Source organism: Talpa occidentalis, unplaced genomic scaffold (assembly GCF_014898055.3).
Source record: "Talpa occidentalis isolate TD23 unplaced genomic scaffold, MPIMG_talOcc4v2.1 talOcc4.5, whole genome shotgun sequence".
Taxonomy (NCBI): domain Eukaryota; kingdom Metazoa; phylum Chordata; class Mammalia; order Eulipotyphla; family Talpidae; genus Talpa; species Talpa occidentalis.
This window is the reverse complement of record NW_023604861.1, coordinates 127,771,368-127,789,536: the sequence shown is the minus strand read 5'-3', so window position 1 is coordinate 127,789,536 and position 18,169 is coordinate 127,771,368. Positions and strand designations below refer to the sequence as shown.

Below are 18,169 nucleotides of genomic sequence, written 5' to 3'. Positions count from 1 at the left end.
ATTTGCTCCCCAGGGTGCAGCAGGGAGGGACCGTCCCACAGGGACATTCTGTCTGGATGTCCAGAGCTTTGGCCTGGGAAGCTGCTGCTGGAAGCAGGCTCAGCACCTCACCTGGGCCATTCATGTGGATACCGAGAGTGGGGCCAGGTCTCACCAAACACACACACACGGCTCACTTGGCCGCATCCAGACTGTGGGTGACCTCAGACAACTGCCCAGGCTTCTGTTTCTTCACCTATAAAATTAAGATTTCATCAGCCGGGGCAGGAAGCCTGCGGAAGCCAGCTACCCCCAGGTGGTCACGCTTAATCCAATAGAAGCTGATTTCTTCCTCAGGTCCGAGTCCATGGCCCCACCAGGACCCATGGTTCCTTCAGTAGTGTCTGACCTCACGACCTCATCTTCCTCTGGGAGAACAAGGCAATTGAGAGGGGAACGAGGCAGCCCTGCATAGCCATCTGGGCCTGGAGGGGCCACTTGTACGCATATTTTGCACACTTTCATGAGCCCTGGTCACCCAGCCCCAACCAGAAACCAGCAGAACTGGGGGTTGCAAGCCTACTGTGATCCCCAAGTAAAAGGGGGCACAGATATGGGGAACACCAGAGGCTTCCTCCATGGGGACAACCAGAAGAGTCCCCCGCCCCAGGCTGCCCAAGAGGGTGAAGTGGAGAATGTGATTCTTCAAGCACAGCCCGGCCGTAGACATGTTATATTGCTATTTTCCTTCTCTCTCCCCTACCCGCTACTCCCTGGAGGCTTATGCAAATGGCAGACCAAAGGAAGAAATTAAATACATGTCCCTCACCTCTGAAGCTACTGATTTCCTTGTTTCCTCACAGTGCAACATTTCATTAGACCTTCCAGATGGGGAGAGAGCGGGCAGATTAAAAGTCAGATAGCGCCTCGATGCCTGCTTCATCCGCTCCGGGAACGGCTGGAGCTCCAAAGCTATTTGGTATTTCCACTGCCAAAAGGGTTCCTCGGGAGCAGTTGTGTTTTAATAAATGGCTGCCTGAGTAATTTTCCTTGGAGGAATTGCATCATAGACGTGTCTGCTCCTGGGGGAGCGCTGGCTGTTCCCTCCCGGTTCGGTGCATTAGAAATAGGCTGCTTGGGGCCACGCGAGCCCATCAGGGGTACCCTCCCCTGCTCATGAAGTCACCCCAGACCCACCCCTGCAGATTTCCCCAGGCTCTGCTGGGCTGCCCTGGACAGGGAGGCAGGGGTAGGAGTCTGGCAGTGCCAGGCAGGGGGTCCTGACCACAGTTCTGAGGGAGATGATTTGTCCTGCCAGCCTGAACTGCCCCTCCCCTGTGGCCTTGGCAAGAGGAGCCACTTTAAGACTAGAGGTGGATTCATTCCCTCATCAGGCCTTGAATGACATTGTCCCATCCGGCATGGGCGGTCCGGTGGGTGAGGCAGCATGGAGGGGACAACAGAAGTTCTCCCTCCAGGAGCTCTCTGTCTAGAGGACAGATCAGGCAGGGGACACACTGGCCCGGGATTGCAGTGTCCATTCATTGATCCATTCTTTACTGCATGCCTGCATGAGGCCAGGCTCAGGATGGACAGGTCTGCATCTGAGAACATAGTATCTGAGAATCCACACTGCATGGGTTTGGATCCTGATTCTATTCCAATCGGGTGACTTTGGGCGAGTTGCTTGACCTCTCTGTGCCATAATGATAAATGATTGTTCTGTGGATTAAGTAAATCATTATTTATAAAGCATGACCTTTATAGAACTTATGTTCCAGTGTGGGAGAGACAGAAAAATAAGAGGAAAATATACAGTCCAGTAGAAGGGAACATGATCCAAAAATAAAGTGGGGGAGGAGGCGCTTGCCACCTTAAAATAAGATGAAATGAGTGCAAAGAGTATGTCTGAGGAGCTAGCACTTAAGTGACGTGATGGGAGTGAGAGCACAGCCATGTGGACAACTTGAGGAAGAGTGGATCAGACAGCAGAAGCAGCACGTGCAAAGGTCCTGAGGTAGGAGAGGCCCGAGGTGCTGGAAGAGCAGGGGGCCAGTGTGCTGGAGCAGAGTTGTTGAGGGGGGGTTAGAACAAGAGAGAGAGAAGGGTCACCAGGCCCTCCTGGATCTTGTGAGAGTTTGAGTAGACAAGTGAAGTGATCTGATTTGCGTTTTATCTGGTTCTCTCTGGCTGCTGCATTGAGAATACGCTCAATGAGGCCGAGCTTTGAAGGAGGGAGGGAGATAGAAGTCTCCTGCAGAAACCTAAGTGACAGGTGGTAGAGAGGCTCAGCCAGGGTGGCCAGGATGGAGATGGGAAGTGGCTGGATTTGGAGGTAACTTATAGCTGTCGGTCCATAAGAACAGCGGGTCTGGGCCTATGAAGACGTTGTGAGCCTAAGAAATGAACCTCTATGAACTGAGTATAATAAGCAAGGACCCGCAGGGTGAAGCTGTCAGGGAGTGTAAAACCTGGTAGGGATGTGGCTTCCAGGCCAGACCAAGGGCTTTTCTCTTGGCACGGCCACCTGCAGACCTTGAGCAAGCCACCTAATCTCTGAGCCTAAGTTTTCCCTTTTTGCTGTGGAGGCAATGTTAGGACGCACAGCGTTTACGTTTCATACTAGGGTGCTCCGTAAGTGCCCGTGCGCCTCCTCCCAGCTGTCTCCTTACATTTGGGAAAGGAAAGCCCCAAACAACAGAGGACGCCCTCCCCCCACCTCCCCACCCCTGCAGTCAGGAGGCCAACCTGAGCAAAGGTTTGGGATATGGAGACTGAGTAGGCACCACCTGCAAGCAGAAGGGGTGCCCAAGCTCTGCTTCTGACTTCACATTGAGGTTCTCCGGGCACTTCCCATAGGTGGAAGGGCCTGGCGGCGGCTGGGTGAGCATGTCCTGGGCAGCCAGGGAGTGGGGCCGGGCCAGTCTTCTTGTCTGGGATGAGTAACACTGAGTTCCTACTGTGCTGGCCCCAGAAGTCCATCCGGATGGTGCCAGCAGGCATCTGACACCAGAAACCCCAGCTTCAGACAGGGACTCCCTGCCCCCCTCCCATTCTTATCACGACTTCTGCAGAATCCTTTGTTGAACCCAGACAGTGGGGGGTCAGCCATGCTCTCTGTAAATGGACTGACTGTGCCTGCAGACAGGGCTGGGCAGAGCCAGAGCAGATGGGTGTCACTCCCTCTCCCGGGGCTGCGCAGCTGAGAGCTGGCCTGCAGACAGCTCCCCAACACCCACTCACTGGCCCTGACCCTGTCATCCCCCAGTTGTCCTCAGAGTGTCCACTTCTTTGCCCTCAGTGGACCCTTGGGGAAGGAGAACTCTGTGCAGCTGGGGTCTGCAAAAATGTGACCGCGGGCGATGGATGTAAATAGAGTTTCCAACCAGACAATCAGTGGGGAGTAGCAAGGGCTGTGTGTTTGCAGAGCTTAGCATATGATCAGGCACCTGGGACCCTGCAGAGAATGGGCTAAAAGGATTGGGACAGAGAGTGACCTGGCGTCCTCAGGAAGCCTTCCTGGAGGAGGGGAGAACTGAGCTGCAAAAGGGTTGAATCCTCTACAGCAGGATATTAAAATAGACTGTTCCTGTTATCTTGGATGAGGTCCAAGAATGAGCATGCCAGTAGCCCCACCTTAGAAAGAGGTGCTAGAGAGCCCCAGGCCCCCTCCTAACTTATTCCCCTGGTCTATGGGTTAGGAACGTCCCCACAGCTCAGACCATCTTGGGGCTTCCACAAAAGCTCCCCATGCCCACAAGCAGAAGAGCCCTAAGTGCCACACAGCCCGTCCCCCTTTGCAGGGTTCTAAGCCTGGATCAGGCCAGAGTTGGGGCCTTAAAGGAGAATCTGAGACCACGAATTCCAGGAAAACATTGAATCTGGCTATGGAGAAGCCAAAGTTGAGATGCTCTTAGAGACAACCTGATAGTTACCAGCTATGTGACCACAACAGTTACTACAACTTGTAAGTCGCTTAACTTCAATCTCTCCATGCTTTGGTTTAATAAAAACACCCTCCTCACTGGTCTGTGCTGAGGATGGAAGGTGCTGGTGAGGATGTCAGCCCTTGGACTCTGCCAGGCATGTAGCAAATGCTCAGTGAATGTCAGTTCCCGGGAGTAGAGGTAGAAGCAGTATCAGTAATAATAATAGAAGTAGTACAAAAAGTGGCCAAAAGAAAAGCTGTTTGAGTCCAACAGATAGGTTTGAAGAGAAGTGTGGGAGAAAAAAGAAATCTGTTTGCTGCTGATATCCCACTGAGTTCAGCCTGTTTAACAAACCCGTTTCCTGGCTATCATTTCATAGGATCTATAATGACAAGAGAGCTGTGCCAGGCCCCAGGAGCGGCCCAGAGTGGCTACCTGCCACCCGGGCGGTCTAGGAAGGCTTCCAGGAAGAGGTGGCACAGAGTAAGGCCTCATACACAGATGCTCCATGGGGGTAAGAAAGTGAGCCGATACCCGCTATGCTTGGAACCTCACGGGTGCCCTGTAATATGCCAAGCCCAGGGCAGGCCCTGGGACAATGATGTGAGGAGGATACAGACTTTGGCTTCAGGGAGCTGATGTCTTGTGGGATGGAAACCCAAAATCACAGAATGTCAAACAATTATGGTTGATGCTGAGCTGAGGATTACAGGATATTGGGGGTTCAGAAGGAGAGAACTCAGCCTAGACCAGGTACTCTACACACACACACACCCCACCTCCTTGCTGGCTTTTTTCCAAAACCATTTCTCCTCTGGGCACATGATAGGGTTGCACTTGCCACCGACTCACTGTTCAACATGCCATGTGCCCTGCTTTGGCCAATGGCCTGGGAGCAGAAAGGCTGCCAGTACCTCAGATGAAACTCTAAGAGCCAGTGTATGGCCCCCAACCCCAAGCCCTCCTCCTGCGCTGCAGTAGCCTGTGGGATCTGGGTGAGGTTCCCTCTCCCGGCCTGGGTCCTGGGGAAGGATGACCTGGAGTGGGGACCCCAGCTGACCAGCACTGAGCATGCAGCATGAATAAGACACGGTGTGTGGAAGCTGCAGAGATCTGGGGACAGTTAATCATTGTAGCATAACCTACCTGTGCAGGATAAAATGACCGTAGTTTCTTAAAAGTGACTCAGATGGGAAACTGACCCTGATTGAATGTTCTCTGAGCCACATGGCTCTTCTTCCCAAGGATGGCAGATTGGGCACCTGCCACCTCCACCCTAGTGCTCTGTGCCTCGGTTTACCACTGTGATCACCAGGCATGCTGTGATGTGGCAGGTATGGGGCAGTCCTCAGGACCTAGGAGTTAGGGCGCATCCAGCATTGAGCAGCCTCCCTCCCTGGGCACCTGGTGGGGAGGGCCTCAGTGAAGGTCAACCCAGAGTCAGATGCAGGCCAAACCCAGGACGGGGGACCCCAGAGGGAACATGGGGATACTTGCTGCTAGTGGCCAAGGGCCCAGCAGTCCCAGGCTGCCCAACGGGGGTGGAAGTGGCAGCCTGGGAGCCAAGTATCCCTGCTCAGTTAATCTAAAAATAAACAGAAAGGCAACAAAAATCTATGTTTCAATTACTGCACACAAGCTGTTCAAACAGCCAGCCCTGCGCTGGAGATGTGAACTTGTCAACAGAGGCTGCCTCGTTTGCATGCTTGGGTGGTGATAAAACACACAACCTCGCAACAGGCTGCCCTCTGGTCTGGGAGGTTTTTTGGTTTTTTTGTTTTTTTTAATTTAATTTAATTAAAAACATGGACACAGGATAAAGACAGAAAATGAGAAGCAAGTACATCGAGCTCCAGTGGCAGCTCCCAAAATGAAGGGGGGAGCGTGCGGGATTGCTCCAGGGTCTGAGACAAGCCTGGCCCTCGGTGGAAAGGTCAGCAGGACAGTGGCCAAAACAAGGGGTCAGTGGCCTGGACCAGGGGGCAAAAGTCTCTTCCAAGTGACCCTAAACTTCCCACCCCTCCTCTCCTGATCCAGGAAGAAGCCCCAGGGGACACTGTGGGCCTTGGGCTCCCAAAACCAAAGCAAAGGCCTTTCTAGGGTCTCACTTAGTGAAGGAGAGGTGTGATCCAGCCTCTGGGTGAGTCCGGGCAACCTAGCATGGTAGGGACATGGGGGGCAACATGAGGGCCCCCTTCCTTGGCCGTCACACCACCCTGGCTCAAGTGTAGTCTGTCTTTGGAAATGAATGTCGCCTCAGGAAGCTGGGCTGGCCTGGGATCCAGGGTCACCCTGCCCTGCCCTGCCCATCCAGCCCAGCTGGCCTGTCCCTCCCCTACGTCCCAGCATCCTGTGGCTTCTGATTTTCTGACTGTGTGCTCGCCTCCCTCCTTCCCTGCAGGCAGCCGTGCCCTATCCTTGCCTGCTTTTGGGATCTTGCCCAAAGCCGAGCCTCCCGGGCAAGAAATGATCAGTGAATTTGATGTGATTTGACCAGGGAAGGGCAGAACAGGTATTAACCCCAAGGTCTGCCTGGGGTTGCTTGGGAGGGGAAGAGGGGTACAGAGTCCTGACTGTGGGAGCAGAGCCCCAAAAGAGCAAGTCAGCAGCTTTGTGGTTTCCCTGGGAGGGACTCCCTGGGAGGGATTCCCTGGGATAAGCAGAAGCCCCTCGGGCCGCATCACTGATGGGGAGAGTGAGCCGGCTGCTCACGCCAGTGCCGTGAAGGTCCCACAGCTCCTGCTTTGCCAACATGGCTGCTGGTTCCGCCTTCGCTCTGGATGGGGAGTTTAATGTCCCCAACCCCGGAGCAATTCTGCAGCCATCAGCCCAGATACTTCTTACTCGATGAAATAAAAGAGCAGTGGAGTCTTTCCCTGGAAGATAATATCCTGTCACAAACAGTGTGATCTGCTGGCCATGTGACGGCCGTTCCCTAATGTTTCCAAATAGACTTTTGAATAGACTCTTGTCTAGAAGAAAGCAAACTGCAAGAGCATTTTTGGCAGCCAAATAGAGAGAGCACATCCATCTTTCTTCTTTGCAAGTCTGGCTGCTGGGTCTGGCTCCAGGCACCAAGTAGGATTCATTCATCAGCTTGGGTCACTGATGAACACATTTCATGCTGTGAAGGGAGAGCTGGTTGAGTTAGTCAATTCTGCAAGATTTGGAATAAGCAGGAGCACCCGCGAGAAAGGGGGGCCGCTGGGTGAGGGGAGGTACCCCAGCTCCCCATCCCTCAGTTCATGTTTGCAGGTCTGACCGTGGGGAAGGAGGCTCCAGCTTTGAGCCATTGCATTCTCTGCAGAGCCACCAGGAGCAAGGAGTCGGCCAAGAAAAGATGGTTACTCGTAATGATAACTCGTTAATCCTCCTCTAAGCGATCGCCCCGTCCCTGCCACCGCTGCCTCATCGATCCTGGTGTTTACGAGCGCCTAATTTATACACGCCTCTCTTCTCGCCTCCGTTTATGCTGATATTATGTTGCCAACTGTCATTTCCAATATCTTTTTTATTTTTCATTATCACCATCATAATGATTTACACCAATAGAAATAGCACAAATGCCTAGTCAATTAGTCCCAGGAGAAAAGTCTCTGAATCATGTGTGCCTTTCGGAAAAAAAATCACTATATCAAAACCCACAGCCAGAATGTCTCAAAGCAGAGGTGCACCTGAGAAGGGGGGAAGTGGGAGGCTTATTCTCTTAATATTGTTCATCTGAAATGGGCACTGGATACCACCTTTCTGAGGCAGGGAGATTGCTTTTTGCTCAAGAAATGGTGCCCAGAAAAGGAATCAGTGGCATTTTTCCTGAAACCTATCATCAGAAAAGCATTTTGAAACATTTGTCTTTTTAGGTCATGTATTAAGCCCTGTAATTATGGAATATGGCTTTTCCCCAAAATACTTCTGTCCCCCAGGGCCATCCGAGGGCCAGGGAGCAGGGCAGGTGCGGGGTACCTGGGTCCTAGGGCCTCCTCCTGTCCAGCTGACGGCTGGGTCTCAGGCTGCGTGTCTCGGCTCCAGCCTGCACTGGCACAGCAACGCCCCCGTCTAATGAAAAATGCAGATTCTGGCTCAGTAGTGTTGGGGCTGCCCTGGGTTTCTGCATTCTAGCAAGGACCCAAGGGGTGTCAGTGGTACCAAGACCACACTTTGGGTAAGAGGACCCTCAGGCCACTGTCCCAGCTCTTGTCCCCATACTCTCCTCTTTATTTCCCTCACTCATAAAAGCAAATGTCATCAAGTGCCTGCCTACTCCACTGGGATGTTGTGAGAGGCAAATGGTGTGTCAGCTCTCAGAGAACCCATGACAGGTCAGCCTGGGGCCCTATAAGGCCAGTGCTGTGTCACAATGACCACCTGGGGGCCTTGAGTGCAGCCCCTCACCCCAGGCCAGTCTACCTGTCACTGAGTAGGGTCTTGCATCTGCTGGGTTGTGCATCCCCCAAAGCCCTGGATGAAGTGAGATGTGGAACATATGTGCAGGTTTACCTGGCATTGGAGAATGCAGGTTCCCTGTCTTCCATTATTTTTCAGTGTCTTCTTTTTCTTTCAATTTTTTTTATTGCAGTAGCTTTTTGTTTATAACATGTTTCCAGTGTACAGCATTGTAATTCGACATCCATAAACCCTGCATCACATAATCTAGTTTCCTTCACTCCCACACACTACACCCCCTTTATCTGGTTCACCTAACTCCCAACCTTCTCCGCTGGTGACCAGCCATTTGTTTTGTATATCCAAGAGGGTTTTTTTGTTTTGTATGTTCATTTACTTTGTTTCTTTAACTTCTACAGATGTGTGAAGTCATATGTATTTGTCTTTCTCCATCTGACTGACTTTACCTAGCATAATCCCCTCAAGACACATCCAACTGGCTGTCAATGGCAAGATTTTTGTCCTTTTTATGGCTGAGTAGTACTCCACTGGTGTGTACTTGTGTGTGTGCATGTATCATATTTTCTTTATTCATCCATTAATGGGCACTTGGGCTATTTTCGTATCTTGGCTATTGTAAATAATGCTGCAGTGCATGGGGGGCTACATATATCTTTTCATATTAGTGTTTTCATGATCTCCAGGTAAATCCTCAGAAGTGGACTAGCCGGGTGACATGGAATTTCTATTCTTAATCTGGGGGGAGGTCTCCATCCTGCTCTGTGTGGTGGTTGTAACACTTTACATCCCACCAACAGTGCACAAGGGTTCCCTTTTGGCCATATCCTCACCAACATTTGTTATTTTTTGTCTTTTTGATAACAGCCATTCTAACAGGTGGGAGGTGATACCTTGTTGTGGTTTTGATTTGCATTTCCCTCATAATAAGTGATGATGAACAGCTTTTTACGTGCCTGTTGGCCATCTGTGTGTCTTCTTTGGAAAAATGTCTATTCGGGTCTTCTGCCCATGTTTAATCTGTTGTTTGTTTTGTCGTTGAGTTGGACAAGTAAATAAGGATACCCTAAAGCCCTTTGTTATAGATACTGAGGGTGCCTGCTAGGTGACATCAGAGGTCAGAGATCTCTACTCTGGGTTCAAATGTGAGTTGTTGTACCCCTGACTCCCTCCCCACACCCCACCCCCATCCCAGCCTGGTCAGCCTGCTGGAGACTGCTTGGCTGGGTCAACCCTGGAACCTGCCAGCAGCTAAGCAACAGGTCAGGCTGAGCCTCTCCAGCTTGCCATGGGACTGGGCTCTACTGCTGAGTGGAGCCTGAAGGTGAGAAGGCAGAGATGGCTGGCATGGGGGTGGGGGCTGGGGTGAGGGATGGGGAGATGAGGGGGTGATATGAAAGGGTAACAGTCCCTCACGGCTGGGCAAGTTGAGATAGGAAGGGAAGGTCCTTTCAGAACAGAGGTGAAACGTGACAACCAAGACCGGGTCTTGGTATTTTAAGGAAAAAAACCAACAATGAAACCACGCTGCTGGTCACTCGGCCTACATGGGGAACGGGTAGAGCCTGGCATTAGCCTATGGACATTCCCAAGCTTCCTCGGTTTTCTGAGCTGGCCCAGAGGGTTTGAAATGGGGCCTTGGGCCCAGGCTGGCACCTCCACGTGGACCCCACTACCTGCACACCTTAGGTCCACTTGAATACCTGTGTCCTGAGGGATGCCTCACCCTGGGGGGTGGTTGTGCAGGGCCAGGACTGGGGGACGCAAACTGTCAGGAGGTCTCACTTCCAGGGCTAAGCATGTGCAGGATGGACACTGGGGGGAGAAGCCTCCTTGCATTTTCACCATTGGCACCCTCTGACCTCAGCCTTTCCCTGAGCTAGAAAGCACTACTGCTTTAGTGAGTGCGTTTCCTGAGTGTGCGTGCACGCGCGCGCACACAAACACACACACACCCGCCCCCCCCAGGTGCCCAGCCCCTGCTCACTCAGCTACATGGAGGAAAGAGAAGGAGCAAATGCCCTGCCTTTAGAGAGCTCACCCTGGTGGGATCAGCTTTCACCTGGGGGCAGGACATGTCAGTCCACCGTGGGTCATGGATCTACCTCTTTGGGTGGCCAGAAGAAAGGGCTGGTAAGATAAAGCCTCCTGCAGGAGGGGCTGAAACACCACTCCCCCCAAATGCAGTCAGTGCAAGTCTGAGTTAGCGGGTGCTCAGCAGAGAGGGGTCAGTGGGAGCTGACAGAGAGGCGTTTCCAAAGGGCATCCCAGCTCCTCCTAACTTCCACTCTGAGGCCCAGCAAAGCCTGCATCTCCAGAAACAGTGGAAGAATTTCCTTGTGTTGCATTTGCCAAGATAGTGTTCTGGCTGCTGTTTATTATTTTGCTACAAAAGAAAGGCTAAAAGATGCAGAGAGGGAAACAAAAAAAAAAAAGAAAGATGGGCACAGACTGTTCCAGCCGACCTGGCAGCCCATCTCCCCCCAGTGAGGCAAGCGTGCATTCTCCGGCCGGGCTGGACTGGCCACGGCTCATTCCTCAGCTCCCTGTCTGGAGGCAGTGCGGGCTTCCCTACCTTCCCGTGAATTAATCACACCTCCGGGGCCCTCACCACCAGTGCCTGGTCTTCCGTGTGTCTTCATGGTAAGAGGGAGGGAAAGTCATCAGCTACATGCAGGCCTGGACCTCCACAGGCCTCCAGGGGCCCCCACGGGCCTCCAGGGGCATCTACGGGCCTCCAAGCACAAGCACATCCATCCTGCCATCTGTCTAAAGCGTGCATAGCATGCAGGTCCAGGAGCAAAAGGACTGTCAGCGGCCACTGCCATGGGCTCCTGGCCATTGGCTCCTGGACCTCAGTCCTGCCTGGTCAATACACAAGACTATGACATGCACAGCTCATAATTCTTTACTCATAAATTATTGTGATGAAGGAACTGTGCAGCTGGGAACCCGACTGATCTGGTCTCCAGGGTTCTGGAGACCAAGTTGCAGATGCAGGTCCAGCACCAGGCTGAGCCTCGTGTCAGTGACTCCTCTTGGCAGGGCCATCATGAGCCCGGGCCTGCGCCTGTCATGGCACTCATGAGCCACAGGGAGCAGCCCACTGTCAAGCAGGCCCTAGTGTGCGTGACACAAGAGGCCTCAGGTTGTGGCTGTTCGGATGAGGATCACCTTCCTCCCACTTCAGGGAGGGCAGTGACAGGGCATCCCTATGAGGTCCCAGACCTGGGGGTGCAGGGGGTCTCAGGGAGTCCAAGGCTGTGTGTTTCAGGCTGTAGACCACCTACCCCCTCTGTCCTCATCCCAACACCTGCCCTATTCTTGTTGGCCTCGGTTTTGCAGGCCTATCCTGTGATTCTAGGATCTGATCATTACCTAGCAATGAGACTCTCCCCCTTATGCAGAAGAATCACAGGATTTATGTTGGGGCTGCAGGGTGACCCTGGGATGGTAGGACTGTCCATCCTGTTTTCTGAGCCTGGAACCCGGCACTTGGTGAGGTGGAGCCCAGATTTCCCAGCTGAGAAGGACGCACAGGGTAGGCTTATAGCGCCAGATTATTTCTTAAATGACTCCAAAGTAGAGAAAATAAACATTTTCTTTTCACATTAACATTTCCAGCATTATAGAGGTAGCCCAGCCACATCACAGAAAATGTAAAAACAAAATAAACAACACCTACAGCTCTGGATTCCAGACAGGTTCTGCTAAGCTGAGAGCTACTCCTTTTCAGAGGCTGCAGCAAAACTGAGAAAAGGGAGGCTGGGCGCCGAGAGGATCCCCCCGTTTCTCTCTGGGCATCAGGAGCGGAGAGACAGGCGAGCAGCAGGGAGGAAAGGGCTCCAGGGACAGGCAGTGGGGGAGTTTAGGGACAGAAGCTAAAGTCAGACGCCGAAGCCTAGTTAGCATGAGCTTCTGTCCTCGTTAGCAGCCCTGCTATCTGTGCCAAGGTAACCAGAAGAGCCTCGCGGGCAGGGCGGCCCCTCACTCAGATGCCAGGGTAAGATCTAAGCCAGGACCTGCACCGAAACGCCTGTACCCTGGATGAGCCGTGACCTGCCTCCTTGAGTACAAGACATTCTAACCCCAGAGCTTTCTCTTCACACACGTGCATCTAATTTAAACAGCTCCCGTCCGTGCAACCCACCCGGTACTGACCCTGGCTTCTTTATAAACTGTCTCCTCCAGACCTACTGCTGCCGAACGCCTCCCTCTTCCAGTGAAGGCCTGTGCCAGGCTCTGCCAGCTCACAGGCAGCCTGCCAGGGGAAGGTGGCCCCCTGGACGAGGAAGCATTTGTATGTGTTTATCTGACCAGTCCTGTCTGAGGCACCTCATGTAGTTGGGGCCTCCCAGTGGTCGCTGCCTCCCCCACGACCACCCTGGGTACGAGTGTGAGCTCCGGGGCCTCCTGGACCCCGCCTCCTGGCCATCTCTGGAGCGGGCATCTCACAAGGATAAACCACAACATGTTTCTTTCATTTTGCATGAAAGGGGAAGTTAAATTGAGGCACAAAGTCCAACTAAAGCCATCGTGCAAATGGTCGACCTGTGCTTTGAATACACTCAGTGAGCCTGGAACCTGCATGTGGCCCCCAGTGCCTGCCCCTCCATCTCTGCTCTAGCGCAGGATGGGGAAGCCACAGCGTGGTCCAGCGGGTGGTCCTGGGGCAGCCGAGGTTTTATTGTGACCTGGCCCAGGTGTGCTGCCACGTCTGGCAGGTCTAGAGCCTGCCTCCCTGTCTCCCTCCTCTCGGCTGGCAGGAGACAGCCTTGTTGAAATGTGTGAGGCTGTGTTGTTCCATGGACTATAGGGGCACAGCTACGTCCTCTGCTCGCATGACAGATAAATGCCAATCCCAGGCCTTAACACAATGAAGGTTTATGTCCCAATGGTGCCAAGTCCAGTGAGGTTGGGGACAACCTCTTCTGCACCTGCATCAGCTGGAGGTGTGGCCCCCAAGGCCGCCTTGGTGGGTGAGAGGAACCGAGGGTCATATGAGAGGTTTTCTAAAGACCATGTCTGGAAGGGATCTCCCTGCTCATTCTCTCCGCCTGATCCCAGCCCAGTTGCAGGGGAGACGGGGATCAGAGCAAGGAGGCATATCTGACATCACGTCTGCCGCACTTGGGGCCCCAACTAGGGAATGGCAGGTGCACCCTGTGAAATGAGATCTAGGCCATGAGCTGACGACCTCTGACCAGCATCTCCTTTCAGAGCCACCTTGGAGACTCCCGCCTGGCCTTCTAGGAAGTGAGTCTTACTCCAGTGCCTCCGTGGAGTTGCCAGTCGGAAGACGTGAAGGTTTTGTGTCTCAGGGTTTCCCTTCTGGAAATAATCAGCAAACGTGTTCTGAGTACTTCTATGTCAAATGCTGTGCTCGGTGCTGGGGTTTCAAAGATAATTAGCCCCCAGTTTGTTCTTCAAGCAGCAGATATACCCCAGCCACCATTGCTGGGGTCGGGGGCACCAGTGTTCAGGGGATGGGGAGGCCTCTAGCCCAACCTGCAGGATTCTCCTGGGAGAATCCGTGGATGAACTGAAACATAAAAGACACAACAGAGGCAATTATCTAAGGGAAATAAGTCAGCCAGAGAAAGAAAGATTCTGTTTCCTCTCACCTATATGTGGAATCTAAAAAGAAAAAAAAAAGAAAAAAGATCAGACTTGTGGTTACCAGAGGCAGGAGGTGAGGGGAGGGGCATTGAAAGAAGTTTGTAAAAAGGTATCAATTTCCAGTTAAAAGATAAAAAAGGAATAAGGAAGTGGAGGTGGTTATAGTAACTGCTGGGTGAGAGAGAAAAGCTGTTTAAAAAGCAGATCCTAAGTGTTCTCATCACAAAGAGGAAAAAAATTCTTTTATTTTTGTATCTGAATGAGAGTTTGGGTGTTAAACTTATTGTGGTGACTATTTCACAAGATACAGAAGTTGAATCATTATGCAGAACGCTTAGATAGTGCTATCTCTCTTGGGGGGGCTGTTGAAGGACACAAGAGAACTCCCAAAAATTCTCCATGTTAAAGAAAGGCAGGATTGTTTCAATGTGGCGGGGAAAAAAGACATGCAGAACTGAGCCAGGGAAAGGGTGGGAAGCCATTCCTGGCAAAGGACTGGCGTGGCCCAACTGGGAGAGCTGGGAGAGCATGCAGGGCCTTCCGGAACCACAGGCTTTGGGGATAGACAGGCATCACCTCTGCGGTGGCAGGAGTGAAGGTGCTGGAAAAGTGAGCCAGCCCAGACCATTCAAGTTGGGCCACAGGCAGAGGCCAGGCCGTCTCCTAAAGGATGGGACTTAAAGCAGGACAGAGAAACACCCTGATCAGACCTGTACTCTGAAAAGTCCTAAAGACAGCTGGCAAGAATGGACAAGCAGGCAAGGCTGGCAGGAAGACGGGCTGACAGCATCCGTATGGGAGGTGGAGGTGCAGGTGGGAGGGAGCAGAATTGGGGAGCCACTGGAGCAAGAGAATCAACAACTTTGCTTATTAAGCACAGAGATGGAGATGGGCGATGGGGGTGGCTTTCTCTGAGGGAGGGAGTTCCTGAGAGTGGATATTTGGGCAAAAGAATGATGGTGCGCCGTGTTGGCCAGGTAAAGGTGTGCTCCAGGTAAAGGTATGCTCCAGGCTGTGTCTGCCCTGGAACTCCTCTTGGCCCTGCCTCGCCCTGGCCTCTCTGAGATGGCCTCTCCTGTGTCTTCTCACCCTTCCTGGCTGAGGGTGACGTTGATGATGCAGAAGGTCCTTGGGGGTAACCTGGTGTGTCAGGGTCTCCATGACAACCCCATGGGACCTCAGGTTTGGATATCAGAGAAGATGGGGGCTGGGAGGAGATGTCCATTAACAGAGGGCGGGAGCGCAGAGGTCTGCAGTGCCGGTGATTTAATCGTAGGGGTCTGAAGAACTAGTGTCCTTTTCAGACTTGAGTCTTACCTTGAGCTACTGTCCAAAGACCCAGGTCCCACCACTTTCCCACTCACTACTTCTCTGACCTGGAGAGAATCACTTATTCTCAGTCAGCTCCCTGGCCCAGTAACTGGAGCTGACCCAGGCCACCTCGCCGGCTGCTACTAGAAGGATCAGACGTGAATTGTGCCGAAGGCCTTATTCTCTCCAAAGTGAGTGTCTCTCCCCATCACAGGGCAGAGGAAGTCGTGGCCACAGAATCCTGCTTCTGTAGAGTAAAGCGATGAAATCCCAGGTCTCATTAGAGCACGTGTGCCGTGTGGTCCCGGGCAGTGGGGCTGCAGAACAAAAAGCCACAGAACACTGTGGCTGGGCCCAAATCCGTCCCACTACCCCTTTGCCATCTTGGACAATCCTTGACCCTTGTCTGTGAGGTGAACTAGCAGCTCCTGCTTTGCGGGCTGGCCGTAAATATGAGATGAGCTAACATCTCGAAGTCCTTTATTGCACCCCAAGGAGGTGCTTAGCAGGCGCCGAGGCACGTGCTGCCCCCACCGCCCATTCGGGCAGGGCTGCCGTTTGTCTAAATTGCCCTCCTCTCTGCTCTGTGCCAGCAGGTCCGGCCTCTGTTTCCCTGTGAGGAGCCGCCGCGGCCCACCGAGATGTCCCGGCACCACAGCCGTTTCGAAAGAGAGTACCGGGTGGGCTGGGACCGCCGCGAGTGGAGTGCCAACGGGACGCATGGGACCACCAGCATCTGCAGCGCCACCGCCGGGGCCGGTGGCGGCACCGTCAGCAGCCTCAGCACCCGGCCCGGCCTCCTGCCTCTGCCCGTGGTGCCCTCCCGGCTGCCCACGCCCGCCACGGCCCCCGCCCCCTGCACCACCGGCAGCGGCGAGGCCATCACCAGCCTCGTGGCCAGCTCGGCCTCCGCCGTCACCACCAAGGTAAGACATGGGGCCTCTCTGCCCTGGAGCCGGTCAGCTCCGCGGGCTCTGAGCCTGGATGCTGCCTTCTCCAAAGAACTGGCCTCCTGGAGCTGGCCAGGCAACTGTTGACGGTTAACATGGTTTTAGTTTTTTCCAGAAGGTCTATCTCTGTGACTAATTTGTAGGAAGATGAGCAGGTGCTGAGGCCAACCATTGTCTCAGCCAAGTTGATGAAAATGTTATTTAATGGGTGAAATAAGAATAAAGCTCCACATTGGCAATCCAGGCAATATAGGCTCTCTAAGTGAGTTAAATTAGGTTATGCAGGACCCCCGGGAGCACTAGAGACTTGGGCTTGAAAGAAGGTACTGACCAGAAGCTCTTGTCATAAATGGCCATAAATCTACACGTAGTGACCGCTGTGCTGAGAGGCCTCACACCCTCTCTCGCCTCCAGGCCCCAGACAGGCCTGGAGATCAGTGCATCTGACAGTCCAGGATGCTGAGGCACACCCAGTCTTGACAGCTGACCTAAGGCTGGACCTTCTGAGAGGACCCAGGCCTCTGGTCCTGGCCATCAGCCTCAGCCTTGGAGGCAGTGGCTGCCCCTCGGGATGACAGCAGAAGCCAGGCCGCTGGCTTACAGGACAGCAACGGGAATGTTACCAGGACCCTGCCTGGCTCCGGGCTGGGCTGGTCCCGCTCACAGGCATCCAGAGGGCTCTGGGGTGGAGCCCTGGCCCCTGAAGGCCCCCACCCGGCTTAGCCTGGGCCGGCTATTCAGGGCCCGCTCGGGGATAGGCTTTCATGGGCGTCTCCTCTTTTCTTTCCTGCTTTCACAAAAGTTGCCAGAGAAGTTAAAGGCAGGGTAGCCGGGGCCCAGCCATTGTGAGGTGACTGTGGTGTTGGGAAGCTGCACTCCAGGTGTCTGCGCCTTTGTCTCTATGATTTTCAAAACCTGCTTTCAGCCCTGCTTCCTAGTAATGACCATGAGGGCCGCACAGAGCCCGGGGAGGCCCCAGACAATGGCGCGCTGGAGGCCTGCTCAGAGCTGACATCTTGCTGCAGTGCCTTATTGATTTTATTTTCCTGTTATGAAAACACCACCCCACAGAGGCGGGGAGGGAAGGAATTTGGACGGGGGAAGGAGGTGGAGGATTACTTGGGCAGGACGCCCTCAGACCAGTCCCATATATTCCTCCCCTGGGCGCCGGCCCCTGGCACTGCTCCGATTCGGTGACCTCTGCCCCGTGGAGCCAGCCAGCTGCCCTACCGGCCACATCAGGCAGCAGCATGGCAAGTCCAGCTGTTGACCATCTGGAGAATGGCAGCTTCTGGAGCCGACTGCCAGGGCTGGACCTGGTCTCAGAGATGAGGGCTTTTGGGGGACCACTTCAGGCAGTACCTGGGCACAGGTGTGGGCTCTGCCAGGCAAGGAAAGGTGACGGCCCCTCCTGCAGGGCTGCCCTGCCCAGAAGCGCCTGCTTTGTTCCCAAGCAGCTCCGTGTTCACCTTCCCTGACTGGCTGGGCCCCAAACACAGCACATGGGAGGAAAGGAACCCAACCTCAGACAGAAAACAACAGCTGGCAAGGACCGAGCTGGGTGACTAAGGGGGGCGGGGGGGCAGTGGGGAAGAGGGAGGAGGGCAGAAGTTCATGCCTGAAGGACAGTCAGCTCCTTGGCATGTGACCACAGAGGAACTAAATTCCATTTCTCCCGTGTAACCATCTCCAGCCTAGTTTCATACCTGCAGGGGCTTGTCTGGTCAAACAAAGATGCCTAGTATGGTCTAGATTCTTTGGGGTGCTCAGGAGAGCTGGGTGTGCAGCATGGAGGGAGGACAGCACCAGCAGTGGCTTCTGCCCAGGGTGCCATTATTAAATTGGAGCCATGGTGCCACTCTGGCCAAGCTGCTGTCCTCTTCCCCCAGCCTGTATCTCCCCCCAGATGCCTGTCCCCGTGCCAGCACCACATCAAGAGACAAGGCAGGCCCCAAATGAGGTATCTGTGGTTTTCCCGGT

General features: G+C 53.7%; 1 protein-coding gene across 5 annotated transcripts in view; it reads left to right on the top strand.

Annotated features, from left to right (window-relative positions):
• The window catches only part of KLHL29 (kelch like family member 29), a 255,870-nt gene that overhangs the window by 124,173 nt on the left and 113,528 nt on the right, over positions 1–18,169 (top strand). For 3 of the 5 annotated variants that reach the window (XR_008554134.1, XM_054701329.1, XM_054701326.1), the window contains exon 3: positions 15,833–16,165. Coding sequence is in view for 4 of the 5 variants with exons in the window: in XM_054701326.1 (XP_054557301.1) it covers positions 15,833–16,165 (333 nt within the window). In the remaining variant the exon portion in view is untranslated. The remainder of the gene's footprint in view (positions 1–15,832; positions 16,166–18,169) is intronic. The other 2 variants (XM_054701328.1, XM_037528447.2) reach the window with 1 other exon arrangement.